The following is a 17,343-nucleotide window of genomic DNA, read 5'->3' on the forward strand; positions in this document are numbered from 1 at the left end:
GTTTCTAAGCTTCGGCTGCATATTGCCTTGCTGACCGACCAGCCGAGAATGCTAGGTTATCTCGCTCCCGGTTCAGGCCACCAAAGGATAAACACGATTCAAGGCCGGCACATCGAACGGATGAACACATGAACAGTGAGCGAGCGAGCGGCAATAGTCGTGTGAATAACCCCTTTCCCATATCTATCAACGAAATAACCTCCACCAGCGTACATGAATAATACATAGAAAAAAAAACAAATCATGACTTTTGCACCTTGAACCCGATACTATCCCGATCGTCCCTCACCACCCGTCCCCATTCCAGGAGCAACCGAAACAGGTAAATCTCCATGTCCTCCCTTCGCAGAGCCTTGTCCACCCACCGCGCCCCCTGCGTCGCGATCCACTCGGCGTCCTCCCACCGCGCCTCAAAGTCCACCTCCCGCCCGTTGAGCTTGCCGCGGCCCTTGAGCCCGACAAAGTACGCCACCGTGCTGTGGAGGGCGTGGAACCGCGTGTCCACGGGCACAAAGTGCAGCCACGGGATCAGCCGCTCCGAGTACCACTCCCCAAATACCGAAGACATGAGCGGCACGCTGCCCGGCGACCGAAGCGTCCGGAGCATCTGCAGCGGCGGCGCCGTGTCCTCGTCCAGTAGCATGACGTAGCGGTGGTCCAGGGGATCTTCCCCGGAGGCGGCGACGGGCTTCTGTCCCAGCTCCGCCCTGGCCGCCCCGCAGCCCGGTGTCTTGACGTCGCACGCGTACTCTGCTATGCCTATATCGAACGGGAGGATGGCGTTGGCCTCCCGCGCGCGGACAACCTCGTACGCGTACCAGCTGCCCTTTGACGGCGCGCCGAGCATCATCGTGACGTCTTCCGCAGCCGTCGCGTTGTTGACGAGGTGGACCAGCCGGTGCTTGTGGTTCCCGCGCAGCGCCTCGTCGCTGATTGGCTTCTCGCCAATCTTGCCCCGCCAGTACACGCTGTCCTTGCGCTGCCGAAAGTCCTTTTTGTGCTCCGGCTCGTCTTCCGTCAGGGGCATCAGCGGTAAGAGGATGTCGTTGAAGCCGTCGGCTTTGAATCGGCCAAAGATGGGCAGCAGCTCCTGCGCCGGCTTGATAGGGGGCGCCGACGTGTGGAAGCTGTGGAGACGGGTCAGGTCTTGCTGGTCGCAGAGACTCTTGGACTGTGGATAATTCCACATGAACTGCTCGTCTTCGTGCCACTTTACGCACGAGGTGCAGAAGTCGCGGACGTTCCAGTGGAGCCCTGACCTTCCTGGGGTGTTGGTCGGGCACACGGAGGCTTCCATGTCCCGCCATGCTTTGGTCGATTCGTACATCGCCTGCTTGGACTGAGGAATCGCCGGTGAGCCTCCCACGGCCTTCGACTCTGCGTTTCTCTCAACGTTGCCTTCAGGGGATGGTATTTCACCAGAACCTCCAGCCGAAGCATCCTCCATCGAACGCGACGATAGAAGCTTGAACTTCTGCTTCATTCCCGTGAGTGTATATCTATCGAGCTCAGACCACGGTGTCAGGACCCGAGGCTGGTTGCTCAAGTTGATGGGCAACTTCATGTCGGACAGATGCTCGGCAAAGCCCCCGATCATGGCCACAAGCTCGTCCAGAACCTTCTTGTTTGCGTCATTGCCCTCGTAGTTGTGGGTAACCTGCTTGTTCTCGATCGTAACCATGGCGATATGAGGCTCTTTTGGTACCCTCTCATTGTAGGCTTGCCGGATCGCCTCTGGCTTAACGCCCCAAAAGGGCAGGATATCGCTCTCCATCTGCTCAAAGTGGTCGATGATGACAGATTTCCGAGCCTTTGCGAATTCGTACCATTTGTCAAAATTAGGAGGCGGGTCTCTCCCGTAATGCCGCTCGTGGTACACGTCGACGGCAACGTTCAGGTTGTCGCTGGTCATGGCATGGCGCATCCATCGATCGGATTCCACTCGAACATCGTAGATGAGTCTGTTCAGTGGGTGCTGTTTGACTGTTGCCGACTTGAGGAGCCCGTAGATCGTCATGCCGACGAACATGGAGACCATGAGCACGAGGATCAATGCTCTGGGTATGAAGAGGAGCGAGCGGACGTTGGTGCTGTACAGAAACATGCTGTAGCCGAGGACCAGAAGGTACAAAGGCCCGATGGCGCTCAGCCTGGATTCCATTTGCCATTTTCCAATGTGCATGATGTTTTGGGTGGCAGCAGTGAGGCCGCAAATGAAGGTGATGATACTAGTAGGGGTTACGGGATTTGTCTCATAGACAAGGATGCTCAGCGAGGTGACGAGAACCGCAAAAGCGAAGCTATCGATGAAAATGTCAAAGATGTACAGGGAGTTAATCCCGTTAAAGGAAGTGGGATATCCCTCACTAGCGGAAACGAGGGGTGAGATGAGGATCTGGAAGACTTTAATAAAGACTCCCGAGAGGGCCAGAATGGTGCCAAGGGTCCTCAAACGCAGCTTCGTTGTCTTGGTCCAAGCCAGAATGCGCCAAAACAGGGAGACGATGACCGCGTCCAAGAACAGTCCGAGTAGTTGGAAAGCAAGAGTGGTCATCCGGCTGTCCGATAGAGCGGAGCAGAAGAAGGTTGACCTGGGATCTTGCGAGATGGCGACAAAAGTGCCGTAGCTGAAGAGGCAGGCACTTCCAAGCGCCAGCGTTCGGGAGCCGTTTGCCCATACTGCAATGTCGTCGCCAATGCTTGCCCATGGGTCCTCCTCAGGGGGTGGTGGTCGGGCTCTTTGATAGTATAGAATGTGATAGAGGACTAGATAGATACACAAGAACGACTATTGGGCCGTGTCAGTCTCGTCATTCACCTGACGATGGAGCACATATCCGCAACTCACCTGCACTCCCGGCACAGAGCATTGTAGCTGGGCGGTCACACGATGAAAAATCTCGAGACGGAGAAAGATGCAAAAGATGAGCAACGGGGCAAAATATCGCCGCGGTCTAGCAGGGATTGTCTGCTCAAAGGTGCTCTTGGAGCCCGCACGCTCATCTGAAAAGTGATGTCAGCACCGGCTACAGGGAATCCTCCCACAAGGTATACGACGAAACATACCGAATCTTCCGTCCGCGCCAGGAAGCCATGCGGCGAGATAGCTCGCCAGCCATGTCAAACCTCCCGATAGCAGAAGTATTAGAACGGATGAGAGACGTGGATACTCTAAAATACCATTGCGTCAGCGGGAGAAGCTTCTTCCTGTTTCCCACGTGGTGAACGGGGATAAATAAAAGTCTTGGCAGGTTCGGCCCCTACCGATCAGAGAATGTCCCTCAACGTTGGAAGATATCCAGAGAAAGGAACTAACAACACTGTAGTTGTGTCAGAATCGAAATTGCGTAGTATTGGGAAGAATTGAGGATCTTCTTACCACAGCGCCGTCAGATGTATTTGCGCATCGCGTGCCATTGAGGGAGACTTTCACCAGCCCAAGCCTGGGTGGTCGTTTTCGCTTTACAACGCAGCCTCAAGTGTCTTCATGCGTTCAATGTGAACCAAGCGAATCGTCTTCAATTCAACCGACCAGGGGAATTTCAATACATTTCTCACCGTCGTTGAAGGAATTGATGGACAAAGCCTCCCGGCAGGCAGTCGTCGTCCTTCCTTCACAGGGGTTGCCAAGTTGTCGAATTCTTACCTAATCCAATTAAACATCCCCCCCTAACAGGGCAAAAGACGCGTCCTTCCTGGCCCGTTACCCCCTAGCACCGCCCCCCTTGAACCGCGTCAAGCTCCCACCCTCCACTTCAATCCCGACCGCTCCGCCGCCGACCCAACTTTCCGCCGTCCGTCCCGGCACCGACATGTGCTGACATCCCACACCACCACCATCCTCCGCCCAATCTCAAATTCCGCAACGTCGATTGCCGAACAAACCACCTAGCCACACCTCCTAGCAACCCTCCCCCTCAATTCTGGAAACACTAACGACAACAACTCCCCCCCAAATGGCGCAACAATGGCCGGCATCAACGAAGCCCCCCTCATCAAACGCCTCGCCGTCCCCGGCTCCTGCGCGCTAATGGGCTTCCTCTCCGTCTCCTCCCAGATCCTCTTCTACGTCGCCGACGACTCCCTCGCACCCGGGCGACTCACCCGCTCCGAGACGTACACCTTCAACGCCCTCCTCGCCTGCCTCTGGTACACATACTACAAGTCCTGCACCGTCGACCCGGGCCGCTACCCCTTTCCCGACGCCGCCGTCGTCGAGGTCCCCGAGCCGGACGAGTACGGCCTCGTGAGGCGCTGGTGCAAAAAGTGCGCCGCCCCGAAACCGCCTCGCGCGCATCACTGCCGGCACTGCGTGCGCTGCATCCCTCGTGAGCCACAACATCCCCTCTCTAGTCTCACTTGAGCAGAATGCAGTACACTAACAAACGAAATCTTCCCGCTAGGCATGGACCACCACTGCCCCTGGACAGGAAACTGCGTCTCCCTCACGACATTCCCACACTTCCTCCGCTTCCTCGCCTATACAAACTTCTCCCTCTGGTACCTCGCCAGCCTCCTCTACGCCCGCTTCGCCGCCATCTGGGACAACCGCCTCCTCCCCTCCTACCTCGGCCCTTCCCTCCCCATCCTCGTCCTCCTGACCCTCGACACCTTGATATGCTTCTTCAGCTCCCTCGCCCTCGGCATCCTCTTCTTCTCCACCGTCCGCGGCTGGGTCCTCAACGAGACAATGATCGAAGGCTGGGAAGTCGACCGCCACGCCGCCGTCTGCGACCGGAACCGCAAGGACGCTGGCGAATTCTGGTCCATGACGGGACCGGACGGGAAGAAGCTCCGGCTCGAAAAGGTTGAATTTCCGTATGACGTGGGCATTTATGCGAATTTGTCGCAGGCCATGGGCACCAAGAACCCGCTGCTGTGGCTGTTCCCTTTTGCAAGCAACCCACACATAAGCAAGGACGGTCACGGCGTAGGATGGGCGTGGCCCGAGAACGGGCTGAATCGCAAGGAGGGAATGTGGCCGCCGCCGGACCCGGATAAAGTGCGGCGCGCCGCGCAGGGAGGCTGGCCATCGACTCGGGACGCCGAGGATATGGTGGTGCCGAGATACGGAAGCAAGGAGGAGGAACTCGATGCCTTTAGGACGCGGCAGGACGCGGATCGGCGGCGGTGGCAGGATAACCGCTCGCGAATGATGGAAGAGTTGGAGGAGGTGGAGGGCTACGATATGATTGACAGCGACTCTGAAGACGATGGCTATGAGGAGGGCGCGGATGGAGAGCCCGGCTGGACGAATGCGGACGGCGAGCGGTTACAGGATTTTGGCGTAGACGAGGATGAGGACATGACGGACGATGAAGATGTGCCTCTAGCGGAGTTATTACGTCGCAGAAAAGTCCTCCAAAAAGACGGAGAGGAATGAGCATCACTGATCATAGACAAGATCAAGAAAGAAGTAAACAGAAATTTTCTCTTTTTGGGGACTATTGCCCACGGTTCTATACTACCTTCAATCGCCCTAAAACCAACAAAGAGGGGGCATCCAAAGACGGCATCTGCGCTGGCCATGAATCCCCTTGACTCCCGAATCTACCAAACAGAAAAAATGTGCACACAAGACAGGATCAAATCCGCCTTTCCATCCGGGGTTGCCCTGATCCTGTATGCTGAAAGAACTTCAAAACAGCTTTGTTGATCGTGAACCGCTTGCCACTCTAGAAAGCAATCCGCCATCCTTCCTCCACCATCAGTCCAAAGAGCAATCGTGTCGTGCAATCATGAAGCATCATTCCAAGGGTCCAGATCTATCGACCCAACCTCATCCCTGACCCTTCCACACGAAAATTCGATTACCAATCGTCATCATCGTCCTTCTTCTGCATCGCGTTCTTGCGAGCGAGCAGAGCATCCGCCAAGCTGTTGCCCAAGCTGGGAGTCGGGGTGTTGCTACGGCTGTTGTCGGAGCCGCTAGCTCCGTTGAGGCTCAAGCCCGAGTCGCGCGGCTGAGCAACGGCCGGCTTGCGTCCAGCAGCGGGTCGCTTCATGGGCGGCTGAGGAGGAGTCGGCTTGCCACGGGCGGCCGCTCCGTTGGCCGAAGGAGGGGGAGGGGGCGGGCGAGGAGCCACGACGGGCGCGGGAGCCTGCTCCTCAACGTAGGCAGCAGGAACCCAGGCTTGAGCGCCACCGTTCTTCGCGAGCCACCAACCTGCCACAAATGTTACTTTTTTTTCCGATGAATTTCAAATGAGATAGTTGCTTACCGTTGTTCTCCTTCTGGACGACCTCGATCAGGTCACCGGCTCTGACCGTCAACTCGTTCTCCTTCTGACCGGCAAAGTCGTACAGGACCTTGGCCATGATCTTGGCCTTGGCGGGGGGCGCAGCGGGAGGCGGAGGAGGAGGCATTCTGGTCGCTGCAGAAGTTGATGATTGCTGTCTGGTATGTGAAGGAATCGAAGCGGCAGCGGCGGCGGCTTGTGGTTGTTGACGTCCAAATGGTCCAGTCTTGGCTGAGCTGATGGCAGCAGGAGGTTGAGGAACCGATCTTGCAGAAGAAGCAGCAGGTCGAGGCTGAGGAGTCCGGTTGGTGTTTGTCAGCCGAGAGGGTCTACCGTTGGGGCCACCAGGCTTGATGAGCTTGCCACGGGTAATGGGTCGAGCGGCAACGGGCTTGCCCTTGGGTGTCGGCTTGGAGACAGACGATGGGGACTCGCCCGGTTGAGTGTGTACACCTCCGCTCTTGTAGAAGTCCACGGCCTGCTGAGAGTCTTTGAGGACCTTGACCGTTTGCATCTTGCCGGGCTTCTTTGCGTACTCAATCACTTCGCCAATCTTGAGATTAAAGCCACCAGGCATGACACGCTGCATTTGCGTGAACATTTCGGTCTTCAAGACGCAGTTCAACAAAGGATCAGCCTCCTGGGGCGAGCCCACACCCAAAGAAAACCAGTCATCACGAGCCGAGGAAGCTCCAATGAACTTGATGGCACCAAGAGGCATCGAGCGTTCAACAGAGATTTGAGGCTGGCCATTGACAAGCATCTGAGCAACAATGTAGAACTTGCTGCTAGTGACGATCAGGATACGGGGACTTGGCTTACTGGATCGGCCAAACTTGGCCTCCAGGATCTCTCCGCGGCAAGAGAAGACAACCTTCTCGTTGTTGGAGATGCCGATGGCATTTCGAATTTGCGAGCCAGGTCCCATTGAAGCGTTGATTCCCATATAATCACCCAAGAATCTTCGGGAGCCAAGCAGACTGAATCTCCTTCTCTCCTTGCGGTTTTGGAGAACCCTGTGACCCTGGTCACGCAATTGCAGGTACTCGGCTCCGGTTCTCTTCTTACGCCAGAAACGCTGGATACGAGTAGCAGACTCAGCTCTATAGGCCAAGTACGCGCGCCACATGCGCTGAATACGGGTGGCCATATTGTGCCAGTACCGGTCTCGCATGTGCTCGAGCGCAAAGAGGGTCTCGGGTGACTTGATAAAGGCCTTTGTCGTTCCCATCTGCCATTCTTCCTTGGGAATGCTGGTGTCCTTGAGAATCTGCTTGGCTGCATCCTGGTACGATCCTTGCCAGGTGTACTCGCCGGCGTATGAAGTCGCAGGAGAAAGCAAGAAGAAACGATCCACAAACTTCTCGAATGTTTGACGGTAGGCAAATCCAGCACGACGAATGCGAACGTTCTCCTGAAGACCAAGGTACTTGACTTGGTGAAGGACGTTCGGGACGTTGTACTCGGAGGGCGACTTATTCTCGTTAGGCTTGATGGTTCGGATATAAGAAGGCTGGCACTTCATGAGAGTTTCAACCAGCGCATTCGCGGAGGCCCTAATACGGTCACCGGCGGAAGGGGGCTGCTTGCGGTTATCCTGGTCGACTTGGTTGGGGAAGATTGTGTGGACGAAGCGGTTGCTGCTACCAGAGAAGAGGTTGAGCAATCCCTTCAGGAGCAGATCCTTGTTCTTGTCCGTAATTCCGTCCACCGTGTAAGCTACGTCACCAGCATAGTGCTTGATGATGAAGCTGCCTTGACGAGGGGTCAAGTGAGGGTTGGACATGCCGTTGATGCTCTGCATGAAGGTTCGGTCAGATGCAGCAGGATCCGCATGGGCTGTCTTGGTAGCGTCTTTCATGGCGGAGAGGACGCCAGGAGGGCGGATACCCTCGATGAGGTCACACACGATCTTGTTGTCGAAGTACTTAATAGGTGTCCACTGAATCTGTTCGCGTGCGTATTCGTCCTGCTCGGCCTTCAGCGTCAACTGAATGAAGATCTGTTGCAGCTTCTCGTTGACGTAGTTGATGCAAAGCTGCTCGAAACTGTTTTTCTCGAAAATCTCGAAGCCGTAGATATCGAGAATACCGATATTGTTGCTCGTGGCCTGCTTGGCTTTAAGGGACTTGTTGACACGCTCAACGATCCAGTCGAACAAGTTGCTGTAGATGGCCTTGGAAAGAGCGTCTCGAGTGGCGGCGGCCTGGGCTGGGTTCGTCGGTGACTCGATAACCTCGCCGTTTCGCGGAGTGAGAATGCGAATGGTGATAGCCTTTATGAGCTGCTCGGGCGTCACCTCCAACAGGTATGCCAGGAAGTCCACTACCGACTGGTCGCTAACTGCGGCGTATCCGTCCTGGCCTTCGTGGAACTGAATGTTGCCAGCCCATAGGATAGCAGACAGCATGCGGAAGATCTCATCTTGTTCGCCTTGGCTAAGACCAATAATCCTCATAGCCTCGAGCGTATCGTTGAACTCGGCCAAATCGTCGATTCCGTCGACCTCGAGGCACTTCGATCTGCTAGTATAGACGTACGTCTCGGGTGTCTGGATGCCGAACTGCTGTCGGTAGTTCTGGGAAGCTCCCTTGGTGAACTGGTAGAAAATGTGGAAGTTTCGCTCATTGGTAATCTGGCCGACAACTCTCGACTTCTCGAGAAGGTAATTGGTGATGTCTGCACCGACGGGTTCGCCCTGCGCATTGAAGTGAATCTGCAGGTACTTGCCGAAACGAGACGAGTTGTTATTCCTCAAAGTCTTTGCGTTGCCGAAAGACTCCAGTAGGGGGTTGGTTGCCAGCACCATGTCCTTGATCTGCTTGATGTCGCCCGATTCTCCTCCTGAAACGTTGGCGATGTACTGCATGATCCGCTTGGCGGCTTCCGTCTTGCCAGCACCAGACTCTCCGGAAATGATGACACACTGGTTATCTTGATACGCCTTCATGTTGTAGTACGCAGATTCGGCAATAGCGAAGACGTGCGGGGGCATCTCGAGACGGTTCTTGCCCTTGTAGCTGTCGAGTACCTGGTCGGTGTAGATACCTAGGTCCCGGAAGGGGTTGACTGACACCAACACATGGCCGATGTAGGTATAGATCTCCTGGCCCTCGAATCGCTTCTTGAGATTGTCGTTAATGGCTTCGTTGGACACCTTACTGAGCAACGTAAGATCCGAAACACCAATCTCCTTCTTTTTCGTGACCTCGTATGTGGCCTTCTTGGGCTTGCCGCCGCTAGCCCCTCCGGACGGTCCGGCGGGGCCAGTCTTTGCGGATTTGTCCTTGGGACGTCGTGAGATACCCTAGAAATATTGAAAGCGCAAACGGTCAGTCCTCTCTCCTTCTCGTGGTCGTTGGTCGTGGATTTTTGGAGTCGCTGCAGCCGAATCGGAGCGGTGCGCGCGCGCGGGGCATGAAGCGTCTCACCATGCTGGGCAGTTCTCAATGGAGGGAATGCCGGTATCTGTTGATGGTTTGCGCAAGCAAGCTTTGGAAAATTCGTGAATGCGCGCTGGTGATGAAAGAGCGAAAGGTTTGCTTCTCTGCCTGGATATTTTTTCTCCGTCTGGCTTGTTGCTTGCTGAGTGAGAGACTGGAAAGAGCGCGCACCAAAGGTGACGTTGCGGTGCGGACGGAGGGATTACGCAGGTGCAGTGTGGCTGGTTCTTGCCCGAGATCCAAATCCAAACGTTGGCCGACTGCTCTGTCCAAGTGGTGCCTGACGACCAGTCTCCGTTAGTTCTAGAGGGGGCTTGGAAGGTACAATCAGCCAATCGCAAGCGGCATAACGACCAAGCACAGCCTCAGCCCGGAGAATCGGTGGCGCCAGGTTCCGCGTAATGCCCAACATTGCTTTAGCGCCCTTTAAGCGAATCTCCACTCCTCATATCCTCCACCTCAGTGAGCCGTCTCGCCCCCTGTCCATCCCGCAGAAGAGCGGGAGATTATCTTGGAACCTTCTGCCCAAAAAAGACTATCCGGATGTGTGTCCCTGTTCTGAATAACGGCTTTGAGGTCATAGCTTTTCTTACCCCTCCAGCCCATTGGCGAAAGAGGGGTCGCTTTGTGTGTGTGCCGTTCATAACCTGCCTGAAGATAAAATCTTCTCAGGTGCCCGCCATCTCAGAAATTTGGAGTCTATGTACAGCGCATAAGGTCAATTTAAGGCCTGGACATGGTTCGTCCCAGACTGTGCTGAATACTGCGCTGAAGTATTTGTTTCACGCTTAGAGTTTTCTAGCCGCCATCGAACCGACTACCTACTACCTACTCCGTACACTACCGGCACCTCGTGGTAATCATGACGATCCGCGCCGATGTCGGCTTAGTCGCTCTGCACGCTGTCCACTCACATATTCATCACTCTTAATCAAAAGTCTACTTTGCGGCTTGGTGGGTTAGGCGTTGCGCAACATCTTGAATAAAGTCTCTTGATGCCTCTTCAACTGTCTTTATCGTCAAGCCGCTACGGCTTATCAGAACGGATCTTACAACGGATCCTCATTAACCCATATCCCTATTGCCAGTCATGAGAACGCTCGTCATACGTGCCATCTTACATTGCCCACCATTACCCCATTAGCCCCATTCCTAAGCCTCGCACGAAACGAACGTCGTCGGCCTGTCGCTCCAGAGCCATCCTCATCCTCTCGCCATACTCTTTCTCGGCCTCTTCTACTCTTGCCTCTTCCTCCGATTTAGGCTCTGGCTGTTCAAAGTCGCTTGCGGTAAACCCGAGCTTGCCGGAGAAGCTGACGAGGCCCAACTTCTCGCCTGTCCAGAATAGTATGTCATCATCGTTAACATTATCTTGTCCGCCACGCGTTTGCGTCGACAGGATCTTCCTCGCGAGGTCATCAGAACCAGGCATAGAGGCGAATAGAGATGGACGCTCATCCACCTCGCTGTGTCCGATCTTGTGCCGTCTCACCTCAGTGAAGCCATCGCGCTCGAACCACTTGAGAAGTCCCGACCCATCCGAGAATACGATGCGAGTACCCTGGTTGGCGACAGAGAGAATCTTGGACTGGGAGGACGTTTGACGATTCTTCATGGTGGAGTTCTGCATGAGATCTGCAGACGAACCTCCTGGCCGTGGGCACAAGCCGTACAACTCCAAAGAACCCTTGGTGTTATACTCGCCTCCGGCGATCAAAGTCCGGCCTCCTTCCCTCGTCTTCGACTCCATCACTTGTTCAACGGTCAAGTCGCTCCTACGACGTGTCTCGCTGTCGAGTGTGGAGAATGGGTACGGCAGAGACGCGAGACTAGCCAGTCGAGCTCCCGAATGAATCGAGCCCATGATTGAAGGGAATGTGCGTCTGTCGTAGTGCAGGATGTTGGAGAAGCGACCTGCGACATATATGTCGTCCGAGAAGGAGTACTCATCGCAAGCATTTGGCAGGTGCAGGATGCTCAATGGCGTAGGTTGTGATAAAGGAGCATAAGGCGGCAGCGGATCGTCGAAAACGCTGCCTCGCCTACGTTGGAAGAACCCACTTGGCGAATCGACGGCTAACACATCTATCCTGTCGATGATCTCACTCGGCGACCTGACTCGCGCCCTGTAGTCGTAGAGATGGATTCCCAAAGAGGTTCCTACGGTCAAGGGCAAGCCTGGAGCGGCGGAAGAAAGCGCTGTGATGGACCATTCGAATGTCTGTTCGCCAACGACCTCGAGACGGTTGAGATCCACCTCTAGCAGGTGGCCCTGTACTGCGACAAAGGCCTTGTCGGAGAAGTTGTCGACGCTGACGCATTCTGTCACTCCGGTATCGATCTTGCGTGATCTGCCCATTGTCTGTGGTCCGTCGAGATATAAGATGCCCGCTGAGCTTTTGGCGATGGTGGCACCCTTCTGACCCCTAGTACCCTTTACGTCCCACAAGCACATGGAGCCGTCATCCAATGGCGACACCACAAGTAATTCGTCGGTTTCTCGACTCGGGGTGTACAGAGCCATCCCTCGGACATCCAGCGTATCCTCCTCGGTCCCGTCTCGGATTTTGGGCTGCTGTAGCCAACTTGTCGCAATCGGCGCATACCGCTGTATGTACTCGTTATACCAAAAGACCGGCTCTGTCGGAAACGAGGGGTCCCAATTCGCCATGTCCTTGTACCGCTGTAGCTTGCGCTGTTCCTGTGTCTCCTCATCGTAGAAGAGGGGGTCCGGTTCTGTGTCACCATCTTCTTCCTGACTCAGTTGTACGGCACCGTTGCTGAAGAGAGGGTAGTCAGTGATGTCGTCGTCGCGAAAGGAAGTGATGCGCCGCCGTCTTTGCAAAGCCTCTAAAAATGGCGACTCGTCAAAGGTTCTCGATCGCCAGTGATTGTTGTCGAGGGAAATCTTCTGGAGCTTTCGGCATACGAGCTGCAAACCGGGGAAGTCGTAGGGTTCTAGGACTGAGGGGCACCGAGCCATCAGCTAGGAGTTCCGGTAGCACGCCTGCCTCTTGGCAGAATAAGAAAGGCTTACTCACAGGAAAGAACGCGCAGCAGGATCTCGTCTGGAAGCTCGTCCAGTTTCTTCGGGGGCGCCGACGACACCATTGTGCCGTGGGGTTTGGGAAAAGAAACTCTCGAGTACTCTGGAGTCTCGTTGATTATACTTCTGGCTGGGTTTCGGGGAGATAGAGGGGAGCCCGGACGGGATCCATGGAGAAGAGGGTCGAAGGATGGTCCTATCGTTATCGTTATCGGGTATTGCCTCTGCTCTAGCCTATCATGGACTAGTGCAGATCCGGGGGTGGGCCGGATAGAAACGCCTGGACTCTTGAGTGGGCTGACCTGTCAAAGCTCCAGGCCAGTCGGGTTGCTTGGGCTCTTTTTCTTTTGTTTCTCGCTTCCACCTACGCAGCTCCCAAAACATGTGGGGTGTTGTCCTGCTTCTGGCTTTCGTTTCCTGGCCAAAACGATTCCTTTAAGACTCCTGCTACTTGTTTGCTTCACGTAAGCGATTCAATAGCTGCAGGATCAAGGCGGTGACCAAGCAGGATTCTACGCGGCACAGCCACGTCTCCGGTGAAACGGACTGTGACACTGTGACAATTGCAGACCCATCTCTTCCCGCTCTTGAGAGCCGTTCCCATGTTAACTATGACATGCTTGGCAATCAGCCGATGCCGCAAGCCTTCTGGTGATTCAGAGTGCTTCTGAAAGTGATTGCCCAATTACCTCAAAAGCACACACACAAAATTTCAGAAGAGACAAATGAAGTGTCGAAATCTCACCGTTTTATTCGCTCCGTCGATATCCAGTATCCAATCAATTGAATCGGGTTAAATGGTCAATCATGTTGATTCCTTTACAACACTTTTCTTTTCGATGTAATAGTCCTTGTTCCACCATAAGCTCTACCGTAATCGTTGACTCATTAGTAGGCCGTTGGAAAGATCTTGATATATTTGTCAAGAAATAACCACTAAAAGACAAGGCGTGGGATTTCAGGAACACAGGAAAAGAACTCGAATATGGTGAGACAAAATCATGCACATCTGCAACTTCACGAGCTGAAAGGGGCATAATAATCATAAGTTGTACAGAATCAAATGACTATTGAAGTGCTTCGAGATATAGTGATTGTCCACAGCCAACCCCTACCCCAAAAGACTAAAGCTTTGTGTTTAGACAGCCACAGGTAATATAGGCAGATGCTGGCCTTTGTCTCGAGCTAGATGTTAATGTGCGTTCAAGGAGCCAAAAATAAGTCTGAGGCTTACGGTATCATTGTTCGGACACTTCGTTCTTCTTTATAGTGTGCAGTCGAGTTGCTAGCCTACGTTTATTCGAGGAAATACTTTATTTATCCTTTTTTCCTGGTGACAGCCTGATCCTGACCACCCTGCGTGTAGTCATGCGGCGCAGAACCAGAGCTGACTGCATGTAGATCGCACATAGCCGTAATACTCCTGCCTACAAGAAGCCACAATTTCCTTTTTTAGAGCCGAAATCCGGTCCACAACCTTCATGTCCTTCGTCGCTTCTTAGCCATGCCGAACTATAGTTGTAGCCAGATTCCCGAGCCCCTCAAAGCATACGGCGACATCACAGGACTCGGAGTAAGTGAATGATTTCAGATTGATATGAGTCTGTCAGCAGCTTCTTACGACTCCCTCAGGTTGTTCTTGCTTTCACGATTGCAGCATGGTCGACGATCCTAATATTAATCGCTTACTATCTGTTCGGATTTGATCCAAGCCTAAATCCGTATCGCAAGATGACGAATCAGGGCGAGGAAATAGTTCCAATAGCAACACGACAACCCAACCCTGCCGATCAAATGATCTACAAACACACAAAGCGTCTCAGGGGTTGGTTTGGATATCACCCAGACGAGACGAGTGGTGTTGAGCAAGCATTCCACAAAGTCCGTCACTGTCATGGTATCTTTTTGAAGGTCACTTGCTAATGCACTGTTTTTCTTATGCTAGTGTATTCTTACGCTTGCTGATACGCAGTTGGTCACCGGCTTATCCATCATGTTGAGCGGGTATTTTGCTCTCACGCAAGGCCTCTCTGCCTACCACTGGCAGATGGTGCTTTGTCTCGCATGGTTCTCAACCATGACCCATCTCTCGGCGCTAACTTTCTTACGAACGTACCTTAACAATCATCCGGCCGCACGTTTATGGCGAATATTGCTCATGTCTCTGCTCACTACCACACTGTCAGTTGGTTTAATCCCTACAGGTCACTTCACCTTCATCACTAGGCATACGTTCTCATCTTGGCTATCTCCCGATACACCAGATCGCATCGACCTGGGAACTATTATATACCCAGACGATTGCGATAATTTCAAGAATTCTACCCCGAAAGACTTACATTGCTGGCTGTCACGCAGCCAAAACTTCCATAATGGCAGCAGCCCATGCGTGACGTTTGGGCTGAACACTTGTACCGTGGACGGTAAACCTGTTAATCAGTCTACACATACAGATCAGAAAGTAACACTTAACTTTCGGACTAAAAGAGACGAAAAACATAAATCAGGCTCACCTGGAGTTCTTCCCGAATCCCCGGCAATATGCTTCTTCCGTGGGGGTATGATCACTAGGAGTGAATCGTACTTTTCTCTAGTAGTGTCACTTACTTTACTCACTTATGGTTATACCATAAGGGTATTCAAGCTCTTTGAGAAGATCCCCGAAATATTTTCCTGGCTCGGAGAAGAAAGACTAGACCACGGATACCAAGCTCTTCTTCGTGCATTGAAGCGAAGATTATCAGCAAAACCCCCGTCAAACGCCGTTTTGATAGCTTCGTTGTGCGTACCACTACAAGCTTCCTTATACCACACATTGTGTATATTATTGCAGTTGTACACTTCCATGATAGCAGAGGTGAGTGATATTGCCTCTTTAGTACTTTCAACTTGCGAACGGAACGTCTAATTTGTAACCTCAAGGTCTTCTCAATCTCTATATCTGCGATTTGGGGCACCCTAAACATTTCTAGTACACGCGATATGGGAAACCCTGAGGATAATGATTGGGCCTTTGGGCAAGTGATTTCACTCGTTCTTTTGTCTAGTCCCTTAACCCAACTATTTGAGGTGGCGTACAAGACCGCTCGCCCCTGGAATTCCCGTCGACAAACACCATCGGGCATCCGCGTATCTCGTCCAGACACTCCTGGCTCGACCCCTGGTTCATGTAGGAATCCCTGCGAAATTCTTCTCGGGACGCTTAAAATAACAATGATAGCCGTTGAAATTTTGGCATCATCAACTACAAGTCGTCCTAGTGGCCCACTGGCCTCCGATAGAATCCGCCATGGAGGTTCGCAGAGCAATGGTGTATACAACCAAACTGGTGAGATATCTCAGTCCGACCAACGTATGTTAAAGCGCATTCTTGAACTTGTCATAAGGTGTAATCAAAACTGAACAATCTTAGAACAAGCTGAAACAAATGCCGTGCCGCCGCCCTTCAATCAAACGTTTACTTTCCACATGCATGGGCAGAATGACCTTGACCAGATCGAAAACGCTCAGTCGTACCTTACAGCGCAACTCATCATCACCCAGCTACTTAACGAGGCCCAATTCGATCGTAAGGAAATATGGAACGATTCCTTACTATTCGTCATAGCAGCACCGATATTCTTCATACTTGCTTCATTCTTCATCAATATCTATACGCTCGAAAATGCGGCATTCATAGGGTTTGAGAATTACATTGCAAAAGTTCTGATCACTGCTGCTTTTCTACCACTTCAAATTCAAATGTACATCTTTTTCATTTTTCATGTACATCGTTTCGAATTTGAAAAAGGGATAAAGTGGCGGAGGATCACGGGGGCAACAATGTCAGTGCTATCGAGTTCTATGATTTCCGGGTATTTGAACCACTCCCATGGGACAGTGGTGGCATGCTTAGCCATTGGTGCAATGTGCGGGCTACAGTTAATGACAATCCTGGTAACCACATCGCTTAGGATGTGGTCCCTACGCGGCCGTTAAGTCCGCCACCATGAGAACAGAGGAAGTCTAGCAATCCAAAATACTCATCGAAAGGACATTCAGTGTGCGTGTTGCCTTTGTGATAGACACTAGGCAGTCGTGGGTATAAGGCTTGATATATGTCCACCTGGCTGTCTCACTTTTGGACCTTTTGTTGGTATACACGTAGGCAGGTCAGACCATTCGGTCGCGACGAGGTCAATAGGTCAGTATAGGTCTATTGCGTATTGAGTGTGTAGGAGGGGAAGATCGTGGGCAGAGCCCGCGATCCCTCAGTGGGTGTAAGTAGGTGGAAGGGTCCGTCTGCACAGGCCCAAACTGCCTACCTACCACCCCTACCTAACTATCTAATAGGGCCCCTTTTCTGCCTCGTAATCCAACACCTTTCGATGATTTTTAGCAAGGCGACAGTTGTAGTGAGGCATGAATTGTAAGTCAGCAGGTCTTCGCTCTTCCTACAATCACTTTGATCACAATACTGCCTAGAGACATGCCCCTTAATCACATGAAACTCCTCTACTTTTGAGTCACCACGTCACGTTGTCTAAGAGAGTTTCATAGACAATCATTCATTTCCTCATACTCTTGGGCAATTGTCGTAGCTTACGCCACATCATACCGGACAATGTTGGAAAAG

At 53.0% G+C, this 17,343-nt stretch overlaps 5 protein-coding genes across 5 annotated transcripts; 2 read left to right on the forward strand and 3 right to left on the reverse strand.

Moving 5' to 3' along the window:
• Positions 1-241: 241 nt before the first annotated feature.
• Positions 242-3,417, reverse strand: CCOS01_07065 (capsular associated protein; the record flags this gene model as incomplete). The annotated part of the gene is made up of 5 exons (XM_060455232.1): positions 242-2,788; positions 2,849-3,003; positions 3,067-3,171; positions 3,265-3,320; positions 3,380-3,417. 5 exons carry the CDS (start codon positions 3,415-3,417, stop codon positions 242-244), a joined length of 2,901 nt encoding a protein of 966 aa, XP_060314932.1.
• A 550-nt stretch (positions 3,418-3,967) lies between these two features.
• On the forward strand, positions 3,968-5,383 carry CCOS01_07066 (DHHC zinc finger domain-containing protein; the record flags this gene model as incomplete). Its single annotated transcript, XM_060455233.1, has 2 exons — positions 3,968-4,328; positions 4,404-5,383. 2 exons carry the CDS (start codon positions 3,968-3,970, stop codon positions 5,381-5,383), a joined length of 1,341 nt encoding a protein of 446 aa, XP_060314933.1.
• Positions 5,384-5,810: 427 nt separating this feature from the next.
• On the reverse strand, positions 5,811-9,673 carry CCOS01_07067 (uncharacterized protein; the record flags this gene model as incomplete). The annotated part of the gene is made up of 3 exons (XM_060455234.1): positions 5,811-6,166; positions 6,222-9,546; positions 9,671-9,673. 3 exons carry the CDS (start codon positions 9,671-9,673, stop codon positions 5,811-5,813), a joined length of 3,684 nt encoding a protein of 1,227 aa, XP_060314934.1.
• Positions 9,674-10,814: 1,141 nt separating this feature from the next.
• CCOS01_07068 (F-box domain-containing protein) lies at positions 10,815-12,793 on the reverse strand (the record flags this gene model as incomplete). Its single annotated transcript, XM_060455235.1, has 2 exons — positions 10,815-12,646; positions 12,724-12,793. 2 exons carry the CDS (start codon positions 12,791-12,793, stop codon positions 10,815-10,817), a joined length of 1,902 nt encoding a protein of 633 aa, XP_060314935.1.
• Positions 12,794-14,232: 1,439 nt separating this feature from the next.
• Positions 14,233-15,636, forward strand: CCOS01_07069 (uncharacterized protein; the record flags this gene model as incomplete). Its single annotated transcript, XM_060455236.1, has 3 exons — positions 14,233-14,301; positions 14,361-14,609; positions 14,674-15,636. 3 exons carry the CDS (start codon positions 14,233-14,235, stop codon positions 15,634-15,636), a joined length of 1,281 nt encoding a protein of 426 aa, XP_060314936.1.
• Positions 15,637-17,343: the final 1,707 nt, after the last annotated feature.

This window comes from Colletotrichum costaricense (genome assembly GCF_030867565.1).
Source record: "Colletotrichum costaricense strain IMI 309622 chromosome Unknown Scaffold_6.1, whole genome shotgun sequence".
In the NCBI taxonomy this organism is placed as follows: Eukaryota; Fungi; Ascomycota; class Sordariomycetes; order Glomerellales; family Glomerellaceae; genus Colletotrichum; species Colletotrichum costaricense.